Source organism: Podarcis muralis, chromosome 7 (genome assembly GCF_964188315.1).
Source record: "Podarcis muralis chromosome 7, rPodMur119.hap1.1, whole genome shotgun sequence".
In the NCBI taxonomy this organism is placed as follows: domain Eukaryota; kingdom Metazoa; phylum Chordata; class Lepidosauria; order Squamata; family Lacertidae; genus Podarcis; species Podarcis muralis.
The window spans coordinates 76,441,078-76,455,912 of NC_135661.1; the positions used below are offsets into that span (position 1 = coordinate 76,441,078).

General features: G+C 45.3%; 2 protein-coding genes across 3 annotated transcripts in view; one reads left to right on the forward strand and one right to left on the reverse strand.

The window, feature by feature from the left end:
- Nucleotides 1–14,835, forward strand: part of LOC144328563 (interferon-inducible GTPase 5-like) — a 110,601-nt gene that overhangs the window by 27,724 nt on the left and 68,042 nt on the right. The gene's annotated exons all lie outside the window — the stretch shown is intronic.
- LOC144328567 (interferon-inducible GTPase 5-like) lies at nucleotides 8,221–13,542 on the reverse strand. Its single transcript, XM_077932547.1, has 2 exons — nucleotides 13,391–13,542; nucleotides 8,221–11,397 (listed from the first exon to the last, which is right to left on the reverse strand). Exon 2 carries the CDS (start codon nucleotides 11,367–11,369, stop codon nucleotides 10,116–10,118), a length of 1,254 nt encoding a protein of 417 aa, XP_077788673.1. The 5' UTR covers nucleotides 11,370–11,397; nucleotides 13,391–13,542; the 3' UTR covers nucleotides 8,221–10,115.

The following is a 14,835-nucleotide window of genomic DNA, read 5'->3' on the forward strand; positions in this document are numbered from 1 at the left end:
GAAAAGTTGCATTCTGAGGAGGGCTAAACTCATTCCACAAATAAGAGCTGGTGTTGCTGACTCCCAAATTGATGCATAGCCAATGCATAGCCATCTCTTAGTGTAGCTGCTAGTAGCTGCCAGTGTAGCCCCCTCCGACAGCTGGAAAAACTTGGATTTTTATCTCAGCAGCTGGTAAAATCACACATGGACTATAACAATCTCAAAATCAATTGGCTAGTGCTTGGAATGAACAAGTTCAATGTGCACTGAATAAGTTTGAAAAACATCTGAACTACACGTGGAAGTCGTTCCCATAATTGCTGGGCAAACTGAACATGAATTAAGTTGATGTTGGGGCAAAATGAAGAATGATTTCTGGCTCATCTTCAAGTTCATTGCCACTTTCTAAATGCTTTAGAGCAGGGGTGTCAAACTCAAATTCATCGGGGGCCGCATCAGCAGTTTGGTCACCCTCAAAGGGCCGGTTGCGCTCAATATAAAAACAAGTGGAGGTTTCCTGAATGCATGTAAAGTGGAGGTTTCCTGTGTAGAACGGCCAGCACCGCTAGCGGGCAGACGTTCTCTGGTTTGTAGGCTGCCGCGCATGCGCTGAAGAGGCGGCTTGTGTAAAAAAAAAAAAGCAAGAATAAAAGGTGAAGGCTGGCAGCTGGCGGCGGCTACACGGGCCACATGACAAGGTCTGGCGGGCCGGATTCGGCCCGCGGGCCTTGTGTTTGACACCCGTGCTTTAGAGTATTACTACAAAACAAATTTGCCAAGGATAATTTGGATGAACTTGAAGTGAACTGAACATAAAGAGAACTGGTTTGTTTCATAAAGAGATGAACATGAATGGGAATTAGTTCCTTTATGGACATGTTGAACTTGAACTAGTTCCAAACTCTGATATGGACAGAGACCTGATTTGAAGTCTTGTTTGTTTTGATGATGATGTCTCTGGTTTCTTTCTTTTCTCAAAAACCAAGGAATGAAAAAAGGAAAATAAAAAGCACATATCCCTCAAAAACAAAACAAAACAAAAACAAAGAAAGAATAAGAAGCATCGATCTAGAGTTATTTGTGGCAGGAGGACACCCAAAACTCCCTCTACTCCAACTATGTTGAAGATTAACCAGTCTTTCTCTGTTTCATAGCATCCTAGAATACAAGGAAATTTGTGGGTATGTGTATGCTTACTTCCCGAGGAGAAACCCTCCCCAAAGGCTCAGGCTTCCCCTACCCACCCAGCTGGTGAAAGAAAGATTGATCATTACAACAAGGAGGCTGAGAGAAAACAGGCTTGTGGTTCAGGTTGGGGAAATAATTGCAGTAGGGAGGATTCAGAAAAAAAAAAATTCTTAAAATTTTAATATTTATTATTTCATTGAGATTAAGTAAATAAGGCAAAAGGAAATAATAGCAATCAAAGGAGGCAGAGAATACATTAAAACATTTTTAAAAGCAGCAATAACAAAATAACCATAAAATATACTAAAGGCTACAAAACTATATAGTATATTTTTGAATGGATAAGCGTGTCTCGCAGGATCCCACCCAAGACGATATCTGTGTTAGATCTTGTTTAATATGAACTGCTTCAGATTTTGATATCTCCTCATTAAGATCAGTAACTTTTTGATCCAGGGCTGTAATTTTAAGATTCCCCTTTGTTAATTTATCCTTCAGACATTAATTCTGCATCATAATTTACTTAAGCCTATCAGCAATAGAACTCTCTGAAGCCATTTCTCTTCTCTTCTTCTCTCCATTCTTTGTTTTGCTGCTGCAGATTTGATGCATGTCGGAGGGGGAGACATCCATCATTTTAACACTGACAGGTAGGAGATTAGAAACCTCTCAACTGGATAAAAACTGTCCAGGCAGGCAGGGCAGCAGCTGAAGGAGGAACAAAAAGGGTTTTCTTGTGGGTGTGTTTCTTTGTGGCTGATTAGCTGCTCTCCCTGTGCAAAGGTCAGAGGGGGCAGGGTTTCTGTTGAGGCATGTGATTAGCTGTGGGAGGAGCTTATCAGAGCTTGCAGGGCAGTTTGATCCATCTTTTAGATTTAGGGGAGCTAGTCTCAAACGTTTGTTGAGGGAGACCTAGGTTTTCTTTGGGGGGGTGTTATTTGTCCTGTCTTCACGCTTTTTATGATGGAGGACTGCTGTAGCCACCCCCAACGACACGTTCTCAAGATGGAGGGGGAGGGAACAGCTGCAGTCGCCTGCGGTTCCTGCGCAATGTTTGCCATCTTGCCAAAGGTTGCAGGCAGCTTTACCTGCAGCAATTGCATGTTGATTGCCCTCTTAGAAGACAAAGTCCAGCAACTGGAGGAATGTGTAGCTAAGAATTAGAGATATCCCTCATTGTCTCCAAAGAATTAGAGAGCTGGAGCTCTTCTTGGAAGCAACAGAGCACACTGTCTCCACCAAGGAGGAGACAGGGGACTCCCCTGAGAAGGAGGCTAGTTCACCAAGACAGGAGCCAGATATATGGAGAAACGTGACTCAAAGAAGTAGGAGGCCCAGGGTTCGCTCTGATTGTTTAGAAATACGCAATCGCTTTGAGGTCCTCTCCCCTAGCATGGAAGACGAAGAGCAGACTCCATTTGAGGATCTCTCCCTCATTACAGTCGATCTGGTATATGAAGATGAGCAGCAAAGTCAGTCCTCAGGGAATGTGCAGGCGACCTTGGAACAGACAGCTCACGGAAGAACCCCAACCAAACCTAAGAGGAGGCGTGTAGTGGTGATAGGGGATTCCCTACTGAGGGGAACAGAAGCAGTGATCTGTGGGCCTGACAAGATGTCTCGGGAAGTGTGCTGCCTCCCCGGGGCTAAGATCCAAGATGTAACTGAACGACTGCAAGGAATCATAAAACCCACTGACAAATACCCCTTCCTCTTGGTTCATGTGGGAACCAATGACACTGCAAGCAGTAGCCTCCAGAAGATCAAAAGAGACTACGAGGCTCTGGGCAGGAAATTGAAGCAATTAAATGCACAAATTGTCATCTCATCTGTCCTCCCAGTTGAACGACGTGGCCCAGGGAGAGAGGGAAAAATAGTGGAAGTGAACAGCTGGCTTCGCAAATGGTGTAAACAGTAACGGTTTGGATTCTTAGATCACGGACTGCAGTTTCTTGAAGATGGACTTCTGGCAAGCGATGGGCTGCACCTCACAACGGTTGGGAGGAATGTTTTTGCCAAAAATCTTAGAAACCTCATCAGGAGGGCTTTAAACTGACTAATGTGGGGGAGGGAGACAGTGCTCCTGAAGGTAGGAGTCTATCAATTGATGAAGATGATCATCCAAATGTCATAGACCAAATAGAGCAAACAGCACACAGACCTAGTGGTGGGAGGAAAAAATCCTTAAATAAGAGACACGGGGGAACGATTAATGGCCTTCAATGTCTGTACACTAATGCGCAAAGCATGGGAAATATAATAATAATAATAATAATAATAATAATAATAATTTATTATTTATACCCCGCCCATCTGGCTGAGTTTCCCCAGCCACTCTGGGCGGCTCCCAATCAGTGTTAAAAACAGTACAGCATTACATATTAAAAACTTCCCTGAACAGGGCTGCCTTAAGATGTTTTCTGAATGTCAGGTAATTCTTTATCTCTTTGACATCTGATGGGAGGGCGTTCCACAGGGCGGGCGCCACTACCGAGAAGGCCCTCTGTCTGGTTCCCTGTAGCCTCACTTCTCGCAATGACGGAACCGCCAGAAGGCCCTCGGCACTGGATCTCAGTGTCCGGGCTGAACGATGGGGGTGGAGACGCTCCTTCAGGTATACAGGACCGAGGCCGTTTAGGGCTTTAAAGGTCAGCACCAACACTTTGAATCGTGCTCGGAAACGTACTGGGAGCCAGTGCAGATCTCTCAGAACCGGTGTTATGTGGTCCCGGCGGCCACTCCCAGTCACCAGTCTAGCTGCCGCATTCTGGATTAATTGCAGTTTCCGGGTCACCTTCAAAGGTAGCCCCACGTAGAGCGCGTTGCAGTAGTCCAAGCGTGAGATAACTAGAGCATGCACCACTCTGGCGAGACAGTCCGCGGGGAGGTAGGGTCTTAGCCTGCGTACCAGGTGGAGCTGGTAGACAGCTGCCCTGGACACAGAGTTAACCTGCGCCTCCATGGACAGCTGTGATTCCAAAATGACTCCCAGGCTGCGCACCTGGTCCTTCAGGGGCACAGTTACCCCATTCAGGACCAGGGAATCCTCCACACCTGCCCGCCTCCTGTCCCCCCAAAACAGTACTTCTGTCTTGTCAGGATTCAACCTCAATCTGTTAGCCGCCATCCAACCTCCAACCGCCTCCAGGCACTCACACAGGACCTTCACCGCCTTCACTGGTTCTGATTTAAAGGAGAGGTAGAGCTGGGTGTCATCTGCATACTGATGAACACCCAGTCCAAACCCCCTGATGATCTCTCCCAGCGGCTTCATATAGATATTAAAAAGCATGGGGGAGAGGACAGAACCCTGAGGCACCCCACAAGTGAGAGCCCAGGGGTCTGAACACTCACCCCCCCCCACCACTTTCTGGACACGGCCCAGGAGGAAGGAGCGGAACCACTGTATGACAGTGCCCCCAGCTCCCAGCCCCTCTAGACGGTCCAGAAGGATGTTATGGTCGATGGTGTCAAAGGCCGCTGAGAGATCCAGCAGAACTAGGAAACAGCTCTCACCTTTGTCCCTAGCCCGCCGGAGATCATCAACCAGCGCGACCAAGGCAGTTTCAGTCCCATGGTGAGGCCTGAATCCCGATTGGAAGGGATCCAAATGGTCCGTTTCCTCCAGGCGTGCTTGGAGTTGTTCAGCAACCACCCGCTCAATCACCTTGCCCAAGAATGGCAGATTTGAGACTGGGCGATAGTTGGCCAAATTGGCCGGGTCTAAAGATGTTTTTTTAAGAAGCGGTTTAATGACCGCCTCTTTCAGCGGGTCTGGGAAGGCTCCCTCACAGAGGGAAGCATTCACCACCCCGCAGAGCCCATCGCCCAGCGCTTCCCGGCTCGCTTTTATCAGCCAGGATGGGCAAGGATCAAGGAGACAGGTGGTCGGTTTCACTCGTCCAAGCAGCCTGTCCACATCCTCGGAGGTAACAGATTGGAATTGATCCCATATAACAGGACCAGACAGAACTCTAGCACTCTCCCGCCCTGGCCCTGCTCCCACGGTGGAGTCTACCTCCTTCTGAATCTGAGCGATTTTATCTGCAAAAAACTTTGCAAAAGCATTGCAGGAGATCTTGGGGTCCCTACCAGGCCCCGGTGGTACAGGTGGTTCCGATAAACTGCGGACCACCTGAAAAAGTCTCCTGCTGCTGTTTTCTGCAGATGCAATGGAGGCGGCGAAGAAGGCCCTCTTCGCCGTCGCCATTGCCACTTGGTAGGCTCGACGTTGAGCTCTAACCCGTGTCCGGTCTGATTCAGAATGAGTTTTCCGCCACCGGCGCTCTAGCCGTCTCAACGATTGTTTCATCACCCTCAGCTCCGGGGAAAACCACGGGGCTGTCCGGGCTCCATGCAATCGGAGAGGGCGCTTCGGAGCCAGACAGTCAATAGCCCTGGTTAACTCCGCATTCCAGCGTGCCACCAGGGAATCAGCTGAAAGGCCATCAACTTGGGATAAAGCATCCCCTACCACTCTCTGGAAGCCAATTGGATCCATTAAGTGGCGGGGGCGGACCATCCGAATCGGCCCCCCCTCCCTGCGGAGGGGAAGGGTTGCGGAGAAGTCCAGTTGCACCAGGAAGTGATCTGACCATGGCACTTCTTTTGTTTCGCTTTTAGTTAATGTCAGATCACCAACATCCGTAGAGGTAAACACCAAGTCTAAGGCATGTCCGTGGCTATGAGTTGGGCCAGACTTATTCAGGGACAGCCCCATGGAGGCCATGCTTTCCACGAAGTCCCGAGCAGCTCCTTGTAAGGTCGTGTCGGCATGGATGTTAAAATCCCCCAGGACAACCAAGCTAGGTGTCTCCAGGAGCATATCCGCCACGACCTGAAGCAGCTCGGGCAGGGAATCCTTGGTGCAGCGGGGAGGTCGGTACACCAGTAGGAATCCTGTACTGCCCCTATTGCCCAACTTCCAGAACATGCACTCAGAAAACTGGGTCTTCCCAATAGGACGCCTGGTGCAGACTAATGACTTCCTAAAAATCACTGCAACCCCCCCTCCCCGCCCACATGACCTGGGTTGCTGTGCGTAAGAGAAACCTGGTGGGCAAGCAGCGGCAAGGACAGGCCCATCTGCTTCATCCAACCAGGTCTCTGTCACACATGCCAGGTCAAATCCTCCATCCACAATCAGGTCGTGGATGGCAGTGGTTTTATTCATCATTGACCTGGCATTGCACAGCAACACTTTCAGGTCATGTGGGTTTCCCTTGCTGATTACTGTATCCTTCCGGTCAGGACCAGACCTGGAGGCAGGGATAGTCCTCAAACAACGACTAAACCTGCCTCCTCGGTAATGACATGGTCTGGTCTTAGCATAACTCCTCCTCCTGCCCGTGATCACTGAGATTGGGTGTCCCAATACATCCCCCCCTGTGGAACCTGCCCCACCCAATCTATTGGCTGAGGCCCACTCCCAGGCAGCCATGACCCCTCCCCTTAAAAGGCAAAATACAAACTATATAATAATTTAACAGAATAATAATAATAAAACAAAACAGAACAAAACAAAGCAAAGCAAGGAACAATAGTGCTGACTCAGTGCTTATCCCACCCCAAGCAAAAATAAAATAATGAAATAATATAATATTCTAAAAAACAACAACCACCATTTAAAATGCTGCAAATTAAAAGCGATTAAAACATTTAAAACCAAGATGAGCTTGAGCTCTTGGTAAACAAACTAAATATGACATAATAGGCATCACTGAAACCTGGTGGGATAAGTCCCACGATTGGAATGTAATAATGGAGGGATACAATCTGTTTCAGAGAAACAGACCAGACAAGAAAGGAGGAGGAGTGGCGTTATATGTCAGGGATGTGTATACCTGTGAAGAGATCCAAGATTTAGAACCTCAAAGCCAAAGTGAGAGCATTTGGGTCAAAATTAAGGGAGAAAAGAATAACAGTGACCTCATTGTGGGAGTTTACTATAGATCCCCAAGCCAAACGGAGGACATAGATGATGCCTTCCTGGAACAGATGGCCAAGCATGCAAAAGGAAGGGAGATAGTAGTAATGGGGGACTTCAATTACCCGGATATTTGTTGGATGTCAAACTCAGCCAAGAGCATAAGGTCAAACAGATTCCTCACTGGCCTTGCAGACAACTTCATTGTCCAGAAAGTGGGAGAAGCAACAAGAGGAACAGCCATTTTAGATCTGGTCCTAACCAATGTTGATGACCTGGTTAGTGGGGTAGAAGTGGAAGGATCATTAGGCGCGAGTGACCATGCTCTTCTGAAGTTTACTATACAGTGGAAAGGAGCAGCCAAGCATACTAGGACTCAATTTCTTGACTTTAAGAAAGCTGACTTCATAAAATTTAGGGAAGTGCTGGGTGAGATCCCATGGACCGTAATACTAAAAGGAAAGGGAGTTCATGATGGCTGGGAGTTTGTTAAGAGGGAGATAGTAAAAGCACAACTTCAGGCAATACCAATGAGACGGAAACATGGAACGTGCCTAAAGAAGCCAGGGTGGCTATCTAAAGAACTTTTAACTGAATTAAGATTAAAAAAGGATGTGTACAAAAAATGGAAAAGCGGGGAAACCACCAAAGAGGAATTCAAACAAATAGCCAGCACGTGTAGACACAAAGTCAGAAAAGCTAAAGCACAGAATGAACTCAGGCTTGCTAGAGAGGTTAAAAGCAACAAAAAAGGCTTTCATGGGTATGTTCGTAGCAAAAGGAAGAACAAAGAAACAGTGGGGTCATTCAGAGGAGAAGATGGTGAAATGCAAACAGGGCAGACAGAAAGGGCTGAACTCCTCAATGCCTTCTTTGCCTCAGTCTTCTCCGATAAAGAAAACAATGCCCGACCTAAAGAATTTGGAGCAAATGATTCAGCAGAGGAAACACAGCCCAGAATAACTAAGGTGATAGTACAAGAATACTTGGCTAGTTTAGATGTATTCAAGTCTCCAGGGCCAGATGAACTGCATCCAAGAGTATTAAAAGAACTGGCAGATGTGATTTCAGAACCACTGGCAGTCATCTTTGAGAATTCCTGGAGAACAGGCAAAGTCCCGGCACACTAGAGGAGGGCAAATGTTGTCCCTATTTTCAAAAAGGGGAAAAGAGAGGATCCAAATAATTACCGCCCAGTCAGTCTGACATCAATACCAGGGAAGATTCTAGAGCAGATCATTAAGCAAACAGTCTGTGAGCACCTAGAAAGGAATGCTGTGATCACCAATAGTCAGCATGGATTTCTGAAAAATAAATCATGTCAGACTAACCTGATCTCGTTTTTTGACAGAATTACAAGCCTGGTAGATGAAGGGAACGCAGTGGATGTAGCCTACCTTGATTTCAGCAAGGCATTTGACAAGGTGCCCCATGATATTCTTGTAAAGAAGCTGGTAAAATGCGGTCTTGACTATGCTACCACTCAGTGGATTTGTAACTGGCTGACTGACCGAACCCAAAGGGTGCTCATCAATGGTTCCTCTTCATCCTGGAGAAGAGTGACTAGTGGGGTGCCACAGGGTTCTGTCTTGGGCCCAGTCTTATTCAACATCTTTATCAACGGCTTGGATGATGGACTCAAGGGCATCCTGATCAAATTGGCAGATGACATCAAACTGGGAGGGGTGGCTAACACCCCAGGGGACAGGATCACACTTCAAAATGACCTTGACAGATTAGAGAACTGGGCCAAAACAAACAAGATGAATTTTAACAGGGAGAAATGTAAAGTATTGCACTTGGGCAAAAAAATTGAGAGGCACAAATACAAGATGGGTGACACCTGGCTTGAGAGCAGTACATGTGAAAAGGATCTAGGAGTCTTGGTTGACCACAAACTTGACATGAGCCAACAAACAGTGTGACGCTGCAGCTAAAAAAGCCAATGCAATTCTGCGCTGCATCAATAGGAGTATAGCATCTAGATCAAGGGAAGTAATAGTGCCACTGTATTCTGCTCTGGTCAGACCTCAACTGGAGTACTGTGTCCAGTTCTGGGCACCACAGTACAAGAAGGACACTGACAAACTGGAACGTGTCCAGAGGAGGGCAACCAAAATGGTCAAAGGCCTGGAAGCGATGCCTTATGAGGAACGGCTAAGGGAGCTGGGCATGTTTAGCCTGGAGAAGAGGAGGTTAAGGGGTGATATGATAGCCATGTTCAAATATATAAAAGGATGTCACATAGAGGAGGGAGAAAGGTTGTTTTCTCCTGCTCCAGAGAAGCGGACACAGAGCAATGGATCCAAACTACAAGAAAGAAGATTCCACCTAAACATTAGGAAGAACTTCCTAACAGTAAGAGCAGTTCGACAGTGGAATTTGCTGCCAAGGAGTGTGGTGGAGTCTCCTTCTTTGGAGGTCTTTAAGCAGAGGCTTGACAACCATATGTTAGGAGTGCTCTGATGGTGTTTCCTGCTTGGCAGGGGGTTGGACTCGATGGCCCTTGCGGTCTCTTCCAACTCTATGATTCTATGATTCTACTGATTAAGCGTTGTTACAATAGGGCTTCCATATGTCTGGGATTCGTCTGTTGGAAGTAGTGTTGAAGCAGAATTCTTGAAAATTGGTAAAAATGTTTGTGAAATGTCAGAAGTGTTGATTTTTTTGGGTAGATTTCCTTTTAAATAGCTCAAAACGTCTTTTGTTTTGGGGAGATTTTGCCAAAAAAAGCTCATCAACTTTGCCCTCCCCATCTCTATAACTTTGCCCCTCCCCCAATAAGTGAAAAGCTCAACAACTTTTGTCTCCAGATTTTCACTTTTTGAAATATGGCAACCCTACGAGTGCTGAGCTGAACAGTAATAAAGGGAGCGTGCTAGAATGCCTTGTTGCAAGACCAGAAGTCAAACTTGTGAAGTAAGCAATTGGTTGATGCTGTGGTAGAAAGATGAGATTATGCATGTTGTACCTGGATGTCTCTTCCCAGGTAGATGTATTGGCTGTTTACTTGGGTTTCTTAGTGCTCAGCAGCCTTTGCCAGAACTTTCTCTGCATCTTTCACAGCATTTTCCAGGAAATTCTTCAGCAAGTAGAATGTGGTAGCAAAAGAACTGCCCCCACCATAGAGACACCCCAACACAGGTACGAAATCCAGAACCAGCTCTACCACTCTGATTGTTCCCCACATTGCTGACCTCTTCAAGATATCCATGACGAATTCTGTCGTGATATTACTGGTGCTTGGGGTATGTTCAATAACAGATTTCAACTTCTCAACAGGTTTCCCCACACGATTTGCTAGTATATTGAGGGAATCTTCATCCAAGCCAAAAACTTTGCAGATATCCCTCATTGTCACAGCCACAATGGCAATGTCACAACCAAGCGCGAGGAATGGGAGAGGAATCAACTCAACAGCACAACTCACCATGGCTTTTTTCCATATCAGGCTCTCCATAGCAGCCTTTTTCTTTTTAATGCTATCTTTTGTTAAAATTGGAAGAGACATAATTAAAACATCTCTCTTGATTTCATCCTGTTCCTTTTCAAAGGTCTCTTGAAGCAGGGGAAAATCATACCTGCCGAAATCCCAATTTGATATTAGAAAGACCCTTGGAGAAGACTCACCTAATGCCTTCAAATTATCAGAGCTATCTTTCCGTATAACATCAAGAGTCTTCTTCTCAGCCTGCAACATCTCATGGGTGTCCCACACACTGATGCGTTTTGACCGCCTGTAGTATTCTATATCGATATCCACTTTGCTGCGCACATAGTAGAATTTCTTCTTATTTTTACGGATCTCAAGAGCCAAATTGGTTTCATGTATAGAGAAGCGTTCTGAGGCGATGATGATGAAAAGATCATACTTGCTGAAATTGACTTTCTTTAGGTATTCCTTTGCACTAAAATTATTTGTTCCGATTCTTGGTAGATCCCAAATTTTGACTTTGGGGAATGCAGGGTGTGTATATTCTTGTGGCACCATTGTTGTTTCTGTCACCCCCGTCAGAGCTGCACCCTTTTCATGGTCTTTCATTCCCCGCAGGGCATTGACAAAAGATGATTTCCCAGCACCTGCTCTTCCTGTGATGGCAATTTCCAACGTGATGTTATTTAATAAATTTGACTGCTCTTTAGCTTCAGCTGAAACAGCTTCAAATGTTTTTCTCTCCAAAGCAGTCTTCACTTCAGCAAGGTCTTTTCTTAAGGTTTCTGTTGTTACAACACATTGTTTTTCTGTTGTTTCTATTGTTACAGCAGGATCCATGACAGTGATTCCTTGTAGCTCAGTTTATCTGAGAAAGAAAAGAAAACTATAATAGTTAAATGATAGCCTTCGACACACTTTTATGGACATATTTACAATCCATGGTTTGTGGGGTGGGGGGTGGGGAATCACTTTACATAGGACATATCTCTAAGACCAGTGGGTTGTTTGAGCAGCAGCTGGTAGTATTTCAATAAAGTGAAGAATTGTGCCTGTTGTCAATCTCTCAAAAATGCATTCACACATAACCCTTAAAACATGTTTATGTGGGATGTGGATCTTTTTTGAACTCAAATTATTCATTCCTCCAGAGATGTGTCTAAAGGAAGCATTTACATCCCACTAAAGATTCCCTTTTTTGGATAAAACTTTGGATAAAACACTTCATAAATAAATAAGTCAATGCACTGTGCATATCCCTCGTATATTCTGGGCAAGTCTTGCCCTGCCACTTTTACAAAAGTCACCAGTAAAAAGAAGAATATTTTTAGAAATGTCATCAAGGGGGAGGTGAAAAAAAAAGGAGTCAGAGGGTCGAAATAAGTGATGTAGAAAGAGCCCAGAAATATTCTTAAAGTGCAGTACTTGGGAAAATATCCACCTTGGGTTCTTGTCAACTAACTTTTATTCAGCAATGACTCAATGAAATTAATAACCATGCCTAAGGTCCATTCATTTTAATAGATTTACTCTGAGTAAATGTTAGTTGAAGACAACCCATTATCAGCAACATTATCTTGTCCTGAAAGCTATATAAATATAACAAATAAATAAATGAAATACAGCTAAAAGAAAAAAGAGCATAAAATCCTTTTTAGAATTAAAGACATCCGAGGACCTAACTGCATGATACTTAAGTGTGGGTGTTATCAGTGGAGTTTTGTTTGTTCATCTGTCTGTCTGTCTGTCTGTCTGTCTGTCTGTCTGTCTGTCTGTCTGTCCTAATTGATATGGGGAGGTGATTTTGCAGCAGGACTAAGGTGCATGGAGAAGGGAAGTTTCATATTTCGTACCACAGTCATCTAGTCCAACCCCCTGCAATGCAGGAATATGCAGCTGGTCCATACAGGGACCTGCAACCTTGGCGTTATCAGCACTATGGTCTAACCCACTGAGCTATCCAGGCTCATCAGGCAGCACCAACCCAGAACCGAGAGAAGCTCCAGCATCTTGAACCTCCAGCTCTGCCTCGAACCCTTGCCATGCAGTTTCTCTAATCAGAAGTAGCTCACAGATGCCATTTTTGCACGTCATCAAGCGCAGCTGTGGTCCTGCTACTTTCTTTCAGGAATAATACCCATCAAAGGGGGGGGGGCTCTGCAGAGGGATATATTGAATTAACACGCAAAAGGGAGACCGGTTGCATTGACTTCAGGGCAGTTACTTAAAACTCTAAAAGTAGCACCAGCTACTTGTGGCATGTTATTTATTAACTTTGCCACGGGAAAAAGGGCAGCCTTCTAGAACATCATTGCTCCTAATAATATAATTGTTGATAATATGATATGATCAGTCTTTTTTTGGGGGGGACGCAGGGGTACACATACCCCTAAACATTTTGTTGTTACCACCTCCGATGGCGGCTTCCTTTCTTTCCCAGAAAGGAATCAGGAAGATGTTAGTGCACACAACCTCATGCCAATGTGGAAGTTACTGTCAGCTGTGTAATATGAGGTAATGCATGTTCTTTGCACTTTTGTCCATCTATTGTATTTATTTTTCCTAATTTGAACTATAAAAAGGTGGTTTTGAATGGTCAAATGAGAATACCCCTAAACATTTTTAAAGGAAAAAGCCACTGGATATAATATGATATGATAATATAATATAATATAATATCACAATAGCTATAATATAATTAATGTAATAACAATAAAAAGGAAAAAAGGTAAAAGGTAAAAAAAACCCCAGCAACAACAATCGTTCTGCCAAGCAAGAAGCTCAGAGTCTCCTTTAACGCAAACAAGCTCAAAAAGAAACGGAAATCATTCTACATCAAGGAGAAAAGTTCAACTCCTTACCTGCTGCTGAACCGATTTTTTGCAGCCAAGCTCAGTCGTCTTCTCAGAGGTTTTGCTTCGAGGTTTCTCACGCTTTTCTCTTACCTTCTCTCATTGTTTGCCTCTTTTATACCCTCTCTCCCTCCTGATCTCCACACCACTAAAAGCAAAAAAGAAAGCGAAGGTAACCAGCGAGGATGAAATAAGATCGCAACAAATAGCCGAAGCCGCATTCCTGGCCAGAGTCCAAGCAGCCCGTTTGCCAGCGGGGATGCTGCCTTTTCTGGGAAGTCCCAAAGGATCACCTGTGGAAGCATCCCATGTGGGCAATCCTTCACCTCTGCTGTTGTTGCCTCTGTGCCAGTCTCAGCAGCACCTGAATTGTCGGCACTTAAGCCGCCTGGCATTGATGGAAGAGGACTACCCAGAGTTTGGTATTCCTGCTACTGCAGTGTAGAATATTTGCAAAGGAGCTACAATTTCCCAGTTTTTTTAACCTTCTAGTTAATCAGGTGCATTCATTTCAGCTGGTGTGCTCTGAGCATGAGTAATGTTGGATAAAATCCATAGGCTGTGGTGTAAATGGCAAGCTGGGGGAGCAGAGCAGCACTATGAGGAGAATTCGGCTGATCAGGGCATGTGACGTCCATGGTGCACAACAAGACCTGCATCTGCAGTACATCAGATGCGCACTGGGCACAGACTTATTAATATAAGAATGCAATGACAAGGTTCTGCCTCATGTCTGAAGTGTGTCAAGTTCTTTCTTCCAACCCTCTCTAGACCTATCCTGTTATTTGCATCAAAATAGATACGGGGAGGGGGCAGTGAAAGGATTGCATTAGCATGTGCAGAGACACACTGTTCTGCTTAAAGGGAGCCTTTTCAACACTAACTTGTCTACTGAGGGCCTCCAGCACATCATTTGTCACGTGACCAATTTGCATTGCAAAAAATTCAGAGAATGGAAAATCATCATGGAAAGGTCTTCCCCAAATACCTTCAATGAAGAGGAAGTCCTTGGAAAGATGTGGAATGACTTCAAGAAGCAGCTTGAGAAGTGCTACAGGAACACCATCCCTCAAGTCTTTTTGATCTCCTCCTGGGACCTTCGCAAGTATGATTTCCCCTGACTGGTGGAGACCTTGGAGAAAGCTCTGCCGTGCCTGAAGAGACTTGCATTCCTGCTTAGCCTTTTTGTTATCATTCTTTCAGACAACAACAAAATACCCCAAACTATTGAAATAGGTCTTAATGGTGTTTGATATCCTTATTACCTGTCTCGCTGCCGAGCAGTCTCCTTGCCTGAGCCGAAAGAGCTTCTTAGAGGGGGTGTTGAGGAGTCATAGACTGCTGGTTTGAGGGGACTTCAGCATCTATGCCAAGGTGACCAGCTCTGGGGCGGCTTAGGACCTCATAGTTGCCATGACAACCATGGGGCTGTCCCAACATGTCAACAGCCCAAC

Coding starts and splice junctions, on each gene's coding strand:
- LOC144328567 (XM_077932547.1), bottom strand. CDS start 11,369: ATGGATCCTGCTGTAACAATAGAAACAACAGAAAAACAATGTGTTGTA.